The sequence below is a fragment of the Callorhinchus milii genome, unplaced genomic scaffold (genome assembly GCF_018977255.1).
Source record: "Callorhinchus milii isolate IMCB2004 unplaced genomic scaffold, IMCB_Cmil_1.0 Scaffold5, whole genome shotgun sequence".
NCBI lineage: Eukaryota > Metazoa > Chordata > Chondrichthyes > Chimaeriformes > Callorhinchidae > Callorhinchus > Callorhinchus milii.
This window is the reverse complement of record NW_024704746.1, coordinates 52,974,624-52,983,974: the sequence shown is the minus strand read 5'-3', so window position 1 is coordinate 52,983,974 and position 9,351 is coordinate 52,974,624. Positions and strand designations below refer to the sequence as shown.

The following is a 9,351-nucleotide window of genomic DNA, read 5'->3' as shown; positions in this document are numbered from 1 at the left end:
TGTGACTTCCCGGTTTTAAAAAAAATTATCGTCCTTGCATTTGATATGACATCGATCATTGGTCAAAAGTCACAAAGTGTTGCACAGGGAATTGCTGTGTATTTGTAGGAGATACAAATTGTGCACAAATATAGATGTAATGACCACACTGTAAGGTACGACGGACAGCTACTCTCCCAGTTCACCTTCAACTAATTTAAGAAGAAACGTGATGCAGACATGAAGGAGAAGGGAACAGTAGGGTATACGTGAGGGTAATAGGAGGATTTGTGTGGAGTACAAACTCCGGCACGTACTTGCTGGGCCGAGTGGCCCATTGCCGTGCTGTTATCACTCTATATCGGTCTATCCGAGATGCTAAGCTGCGTGAAGGGCATTGATAAATGCAAGTTTTTGTTGCATGTATATCTTTGTGTGTCTCAGTGCACACTGAGTCAAAGCTCACCAGAAATCCAGGTCAGTGTGTGGAGACGGGATCAAAGCAATTACCCCAGCTCCAGTTTTGTTTCCAGACTGTGAGCAATATTCTTCCTTGGTCTGGCCCCCACCACGGAGAGCGAAGGAATTCTGGAGGCCAGATGTCAATGGTGGACAAGGGGAATCGCCGAGCCCTGCAATACTAGACTGCCTTTCGAGCACGTCTGGGACTGTAACCATCAACAATAATAATAAAAATAATAATCCTTGCATTTGATATAGCACCTTACCACGTCATTGAGACTGTATATTTTGCAGGTGAACTGAGGTTCCCAATTGCGCACAGCAGCGTCTCACAAACAGTCATGGATTGAGAGATCACATTTTTTTAAAAAGGGATTATTACCCCCGGAAAGCAATCCACCAATCAACTAGCAACCGGGTTCCTACTTACCGCTAGGTAAACAGAGGTGTGTGGAGTAAGGAAACTTGGCTAAGATTTCACCGCGCATGGGAATTGAACTCAGGTCCTCTCACTTGTGAAGTTAGCACTATAACCACTACACTACAGGACTCTAAAGCAGAGTGAAAAGCTGGGGCTTGGATGCAGGTAACGAAAGGCAAAGAAAACTACAAATGAAAGGACGAGTCCCACCACCAGCACCCGTTCAAGGGCCAAAAAGGGGAGATCGCATTGGCCCGTCATCTTGCCCCGTGCACACGTCAAGCTTGACAAACAAAGCCCTGCGTGGAAAAAAAAACAAGCAAAAAAAAAAACTCTGCAATCCGTGCTCACAGAGGTTCCACATTGCAAAGCGTGCACCCCGACAGCGTTCAGGGCGACGTTCAACTTCTCTTGTCCCCACTAGGATGGCTGGGATCAGGTAGGTGTGTGCAAGTCCTCCTCTAAGGGGCTTTCTTTTTTGCTTTGCCCATCAGACCAATTGCATATGACACAACAGTGCTCCACTACACGCATGTGGAATGACGGCCGAAATGGGTACGTACATACACATGGTCAACATGGTCTTTCTAAGAGTAAGGTGCCCACCTGGATTCTTTTGGTCAAATTAGCATTTGGGTTATAAACACAACGCATGTCTCAATAGCGTCGCAAGACCCTCCCCCCTCCCACCACCTCCAAGACCTCAGCCTCAGCCTCAGCCGCCCCTACAGCTGGGAGACCTTCCGAGGGTGTGGCCGGGGTCTGACCAGGAGTTCGTCCTTCCTGCTCTCCCCCTCCGACCTGTGGATGCGCAGCAAGTGTGGTTTGGGAGGGAGGGCAGGGGGATCGGCGCTGGCAGGAACGGACAGGCTGTGAGGTAGCGGGGCTCGGCGCCGGCACGAGCTGGGCACGTGTTCGGAGACGTTGTACCGCGGCGGCAGGCTGGGCAGGATCCCGTTCTCCTTTTTGGCCGTCTCTTCGGGGCCCATCAGGTTGCAGGTGATAGGCCCGTCCATCAGGGTGGTTTCAGTCACGCTGCCCCTGCTGAGCGAGGAGATCCCACTACTGCTGCTTCCTGATAGCAGAGGCGAGTTGTACACGGGCCCCAAGGTCTGGTAGTCAGTGGGAGAAGGAGTTAGTGACTGCACAGAGCTCTGTCCCCATAAAAAAAAGGGAAACAAGACTGGTTAGACATCAGATAGCACCTCTGTACAGCTTAATTTCAATAACTACACCAACAAATTGCATTATTATAATAATAATCCTTGGATTTGATATAATGCCTTATCACATTGTTGAGAAGTCTCTAAGTGCTTCACAGAATATATTGTAGATTAATTGTGTATTTTGTGGGCAATATGAGGCAGCCAATTGTGCACAGTAATGTCCCACAAACAGTCGTAAATTGAGTGACCACATTTTTTTAGCCCCAGAAAGCGATTCGCCAATAGACTAACACCGAGTTTCCATTTACTCCCAGATAAACAGAATAATAATAATAATAATAATCCTTGCATTTGATATAGCGCTTTTCACGTCGGGAGGACGTCCCAAAGCGCTTTACAGTACACACTGTAAAGTGAATTGACTGTATATTTGTGGGCGAACGCGGCAGCCAATTGCGCACAGCAATGTCCCACAAACAGTCGTAGATTGAAAATGACCAATTTTATTATTGTTTTGGGTTTTGGAGGGATTATTATTAGGCGTGTGGAGTAAGGAAACTTGCCCAAGGTTTCGCCCCACTCCCTTCTCTTTTCCAGTAGTGCCATGGGATCCACCTGGACAGGCAGACAAGACCTTCTTTTCATAGAATCATAGGATCATAGAATCGTACAGCACAAAAAGAGGCCATTCAGCCCATTGAGTCTGTGCCGGCTCTTTGAAAAGAGCAACATAATGTCAATCCCACTCCCCAGCCCTTTCCCCATAACTCTGCAAACCCGTCCTCCTCAAATACCCATCCACCGCGTTTCCAAAAGTTGTTATTGAATCGGCCTCCACCTTCTTACAAGTCTTTTATGTGGCACTTTGTCAAATGCCTTTTGAAAGTCCATATAAACTACATCTACTGCACCAACTTCATCCACTTTCTCCATTACCTCATCGAAAAATTCTATTAGATTTGTTAGACAAGATTGCTGGCTGTCCCTAATTAACCCATATTCTTCTAAGTGAAGATTTATTCAGTCGGATTATAGTTTCCAGGAGTTTCCCCACTACTGATGTTAGGCTGACTGGCCTGTAGTTCCCAGCTTTGTCCTTCTGCCCCTTTTTGTACAGGGGAGTAACATTGGCCACTCTCCAGTCCTCTGGCACCACCCCTGTGTCCCACAAAGATTGAAAAATTGTAGCCAAAGCCTCCGCTATTTGTACTCGTGCCTCCCATAGTAACCTTGCTGCATCCCGTCCGGACAGGGCGACTTGTCTACCTTGAGCCCAGTCAACCTTTTCAGTACTTCCTCTCTGTTTATACTTATCCTATGCATTTCCTCTACCCTCTCCTCCGATACTGCGGCATTTGGTGCATCCACTTCTTTTGTGAAGACAGATGCAAAGTACTCATTCAGTACATCAGCCATGCCCTCTGCCTCCACAATAAGATTTCCCCCCTTGGTCCTTAATTGGCCCGACCCTACCTCTGACTAACCTTTTTTTCTTGATATGTTTGTAAAATATTTTAGGATTCCCTTTAATGTTACCTGCTAACCTTCTTTCGTATAATCCTTTTTCCCCTCTTATTTCCTTCTTCAGTTGATGCCTCATGTTCAGGGCCAATAGAAAATTGCGAAAATATTGCTTAAAAATTATGGGGGAATTTGACAAGTTTTCAGAAAATTGCAGGAGGTGATTGGTGCTATTGAGAGGCACATTTTACTGCTAACCTACACACGCCTAATAATAATCCCTCCAAAACCCCAAACAATAACAAATTGGTCATTTTCAATCTACGACTGCTTGTGGGACATTGCTGTGCGCAATTGGCTGCCGCTTTCGCCCACAAATATACAGTCAATTCACTTTACAGTCTATTCTGTGAAGCGCTTTGGGACGTCCTCCTGACGTGAAAAGCGCTATATCAAATCCAAGTATTATTATTATTATTATTATTATTTTTGCACCTAGATGATTGTTTGGGGAAGGCCAGAGGTGAGGCCCGAGCCTGGCAGAGGAGTGAAAGCAGGAGCATCTCACTTTCATTCACTTTGTGCCTAGTGTCCAGAGACATTAAAGCAAACAAAAAGTGGCCAAAACGTACCCCAAAGGCTCTCTGCAATCTTCCATCACACCAAGCTCCGAACTAGCGCCAGTTCGACAAAAGAATAAAACAGTTGAGTAACTATTTATAGTTAATATAACAACAACAAAATTACATTTGTAAAGAGCCTTTCACATCAGGAAGACATCCCAAGCCCCTGGCCAGTCAGAGTTACGGATCTGAGCCGGGGGTCAAGGTGGGGGAGGGTAGAGGCAGGGAGGGAAGGAGGGAGATCGAAAGCACGATCGAAGAGGAGGGTCTTGAGATGGGTCTTGAAGGTGGTGAGGGATGGGGCGAGACAGAGGGACTACAGAATGGTGATGGTGCAGAGGGTGATGTCGGAGAAGCAGAAGGCACGCCCACCAATAGTGGGGCGAGCAAGGCGGGGGACGTGAAGCAGGCCGGAGCCCGCTGAACGAAGGGAGCGAACAGGATGGTAGGGGGTTAGGCGGTCACAGAGATATGGATGAGCAAGACCGTGGAGGGCTTTGAATGTGAGGACCAGGATCTTGAACTGTATCCTCTGTGTGATGGGAATCCAGTGAAGTTGGGCAAGGATGGGGGTGATAGGGTCACGGAGCCTAATGCGGGAGAGGACACGGGCTGCAGAGTTCTGGATGATGTGCAGCCTGTGGAGGGAGGAATTGGGGAGGCCGACAAGCATTGAATTTGCATAGTCGAGCCTCGATGTAATGAAAGCGTGTATGAGGGTTTCTGTGGCCTGCGATGTGAGACAGTGTCGGAGCCAGGCGACGTTGCGGATGTGGGGGAAGGCAGAGCGGCTCATGGCATAGATGGGGGGGCTATAAAGGATAGTTGAGAGGCCGGACTGGCTTAGTAAGGTGGAGTGTGCAACCATGGATGGTGATGCTGTCAGCGCCTGAGATGTGGAGGCGCTGACGGGAGCCAATCAGGAGAGCCTCGGTCTTGTTGATGTTCAACTGAAGAAAATTAGCTCTCATCCAGGACTTGATGTCTGACAGACATTCTCAGGACAGCAGTGGTCCTGGAGTCAAGGGTGGAGTCAGAGAAGTAGAGTTGGGTGTCATCCGCGTGCATGTGGAAGTTGACCCCAAGTCTACGGATGAAGTCACCAAGAGGGAGCATATAGATATTAAAGAGGAGGGGACCAAGGACAGAGCCCTGAGGAATGCCGCACAAGACGGTCGGGGGGCTAGAGGAGATGCCGTTTATGGAGATGAAGTGCCATTTGCAGATAATAAAGTTTAATGTGCTGGATGGGAACAGACCACTCCTCTTTCTTCCTCTCTCGTCCCATTCTCTTTGCCAATGATCTTGAAGTGTGTTTTTAGTACAGTAATTGTCTGGCTTGTTCTCTCCTCACCAACTAGTTGCTCACATGTGCAGTCAAACGCATCAATAGAGGCAGACTGCAGCTCCCACCAATTCCTCATGGCAAGCGATGCGGCCACCTGAGCTCTCGCCCACCTCCCTGCCGCCCAATGGCCTCTTCCAACAACAACAGTGTCCCGGAGCACTTGATAGTGGCAGAGTCTGACAAGCCAGGGGGAGAGGGAGGAGGAGATGACTAAGCACAATCAAAAAGGAAGGTCTTTAGGCAGGATTTGAAAGTGGGGAGGGAGGGGCAAGGAGGAGGGATTGAGGGAGAGAGTTTCAGAGCATAGTGGCTGAAGGCACGGCCACCGATGGTGGAGCGGAGGAACAAAGTACAAACAGGAGGCTGGAGCCAGCCTAGCGGAGGCAGTAGGGGGAGTCGGGGGTAAGCAGGTCAAATAGGTAGGGAGGTGTGAGGACATGAAGAGACTTGAAAACAAGTGAGAGGATTTTTATGTTCTCAACACTAAATGTGTAGAAAACTCAGCTCCAATTATTTTCAGCTCCAAGGTGCAAATCAAACAATCCAACCAAAAACCCTCTAGTCAGTTCTCCCTGCTTTTCTACCTCCTGATCCCCTTTTATTGGTCCTAGTTAATTGGTCCTCAGTTTCTTAATAGGTATCCAACATCTTCCCCTTTTTGGTTTCTTCTTATTTTTTTTCTCAGTATATTAATCTTGTTCAATTTGTCTCCGTGTTGGTTTTACTACTCTTCCTGACCTGGTGGTTCTCAATGTTTCTGTCACCCTCAGATCTTCCTTCTGCTCTTCTTTTTCTTCCTCTGTCCTTCTTTGGCGTATTTCCCATGATGTTCTTCTATATATTTTTCTTGATTTTTGGTTCAGTTTGTGGTTTCACTCCATTTCTATTATGTTGTTCAATTGTTGTGGGTCAAGACATACTCTTTATGATTTATCTGTTTTTTCTTCCGTCTCCTTTTGTTTGTAGTCTTCTGTCGCCATACTCCAAATTCTTTTGAGCAATCCCATTTCAATGTTATCTTTCAGTCCGAGCAGAGTATCGGCTTTTAATTTTATAATGTGAAACTTTATCTTGTATGATCTGTCTTTGTGCTCCACTTCTATAGCTACTCTGCCCACTTTCTCTATTTCTCCTTTGTTATAGGCCAATAGTCTATTTTTCCCTTTACAAATTTGTCTTTATTGGATTCTCCCAGCTGTATATACTCTTCTAATGACAATTTGAAAAGGGGAAAAAAAATAATAAATTGGTCACTTCAATCCACGACCGTTTGTGGTATACTGCTGTGCGCAATTGGCTGCTGCATTTCGCCCACAAATATACAGTCAATTCACTTTACAGTATACTCTGTGAAGCGCTTCGAGATGTCCAGAAGACCTGATAAGGTGCTATATCAAATGCAAGGATTATTATTATTATTACACTTGCCTGAGCTCCGGTGTACAATTTACACCTTAACCGTTTCCTTTCTTCTGTGCACCATAGCGATATCATGCACTCCCTTTTCTCTTTTTCTGTATGCCATGATTTTTATTGCGTCAATATTATTCTCCTCTTCTTGTTCAGTCACTCCAGATTCCGTATCAGAATTGTCCCTTATTTCATCTTGCCTTGATCTTATTTGCTCTATTCTAGTTCTATGTGGCTTATTTGAGCTTTGTTTCGTCCTGTACTCTTTTTCTCCTGGATTTCTCTGCCATAACTCCTATGGGTTCTCTTTGTCCACTTCTGCCTTGTCTTGTGTAATGTCCATACCAATGACACACATAACACGCTGAACATTGCCAAAAAGGAGGCACTAATCCACACTTCTCACGTTTCCTGTATATGTGTTTGCCTTTTAAACCTGTATATCCTCCGTACTACATATTCCACATCTGGATCATTCCAGCTTCTTCTTTGAGCTAATTCATTGATTTCCATCTTCTCTTATGCATTTCTATCAATCGTGTGTACTTTGGACATTATTTCTATACCAACTACTTGCAGAGCTTTTTGCAGCATTATACTGTCCTCTTTCAAGAGCTTGCTGCATATTTTATTGTCTTTCAACCCTGATCATCTCTTCCCTTAAAGCTCCATAATTACATGTTTTATTTAGTGATGATAATACCACACAATAATGATGAAATTATTCCATAGGCCCTTGCTGCCTTGTTCTACATTTGTATCTATGCACTGTGACATTGTTATATCCACAACCTCTTTCGTGCATGACCTCTATCATTCCATCTAATGGCATATCCACATTTTTCTCCGTAGTTGCAAAGTAATCACTTGCTTCTTCTCCTGTCAGATTTAAGAAAATAGCCGACTGCTGTACTTGTAGCAATTTCTTCACATTTGAGGCTAGCACAAATATATAATAATCCTTGCATTTGATGTAGCGCTTTTCACGTCTTCTAGACGTCTCAAAGCTCTCCACAGAATAGACTGTAAAGTGAATTGACACTATATATTTCGGCGAAACGCAGCAGCCAATTGCACACAGCAGTGTCCCACAAACAGTCGTGGATTGAGGTGACCAATTAAGTGTTTTTTTTCTTGAGGAATTATTATCAGACATGTGGAATAAGGAAACTTCACCCTGCTGGGAATTGAACCCAGGTCTTCTCGCTTGCAAGGCAAGTGGTCTAACCACTGAGCTACAGGACTCTTAATATTTTGAAATCCCACTCAAATCTTTGTCAATTATACCTTGTTACCGTCTAACCTCAATGTTTGTGGTATTTGCAGATATCTTGTAGATATATTTGCAGAGCATCTGACTCTGCTTCTCCAACATTCATTTTGTCTTCTTTTATCATCCCTTTTCCAGATCCGTTAACTTTTACTTCTGAAACCATGATATGTTCTCAACAGTCAATGTGTAGAAAACTGTTTTATTCTCAGCTCCAAGTTACAAATCAAACAATCTATCCCAAAACCCTCTAGTCAGTTGTTCCTGCTTTTCTTCCTCCTGATCCCCTTTCATTAGTCCTAGTTAATTAGTCCCTGTTTTTTTAAAGGGTATCCAACAAGGATCTTAAAATTGATCCATTCGGTAATTGGGAGCCAGTGGAGCCTGGCAAGGATTGGTGTGATGGGGGTACGGAGTTTCGTGTGGAGAATCCAGGCGGTGGGAGTTCTGAATTAGTTGAGTTTTGCCCCGTGCCCGGCCCGCCATTGGGTGAGGGCAACACCAATCAGGATTGGTCACCTGCCATTGAGTGGAAAAGCCACCCTGAATTGTTATTGGTCAAGAGGGCGCCAAACAACCACCCATCCATCTCTGCAGCAGTGAAGGGCCTGACCTGTCCTGGCACTCGGCCACTCACACACCTCGCCTGCCAGGTTTCGCGCAGAGTGTTGGATTTTGTGGATTCAGCGGAAAATTGTGGCCACATTTTTCTATTGGCCCAGCACATGTCCTGCAAACAACCATGAAGTGAGTAACCAACTTTATTTGGGGGGATTTTTGGCCAGGACACTGAGAGGGAGAAACTCCCTTCTCTTTTCAAATAGTGCCATGGGATCTTTCAAGTCCACCTGAACAGACCGATGGGTCCTCAGTTTAACGTCTCATTCGAAGGTCTGCATCTCCAATAAGCGACACCCCCAGCACTGCATTGGAGCATCAGCTTAGGCTATGTGATTCCAATTCGAGGAACCTTCTGACTCAAAGGCAAGTGCGCTAGACTGAGCCAGGCTGACACACACAAATTGCCATTTGACAGACATGGATCACCCTGAGCTTCTGGTTTCTTGCCATTTCAACTCTCACTCACACTCTGACCTCTCCATCCATGGTCTCCTACGATGTTCTAATGAGCCACAGCGCAAGCTCGAGGAGCAGCACCTCATTTATCTGCTAGGGACCTTAAAGCCCTCTGGTCTAAATATTGATTTCAA

The 9,351-nt window shown here is 45.7% G+C and overlaps 1 protein-coding gene across 1 annotated transcript in view; it reads right to left on the bottom strand.

Annotated features, from left to right (window-relative positions):
- Positions 1–1,481: 1,481 nt before the first annotated feature.
- LOC103186247 (dedicator of cytokinesis protein 4) overlaps positions 1,482–9,351 on the bottom strand; it is a 224,151-nt gene continuing 216,281 nt past the window's right edge. Inside the window, exon 55 of the mRNA XM_042335438.1 lies at positions 1,482–2,016. Within this exon, the coding sequence (XP_042191372.1) occupies positions 1,588–2,016 (429 nt within the window). The 3' untranslated portion in view covers positions 1,482–1,587. The remainder of the gene's footprint in view (positions 2,017–9,351) is intronic.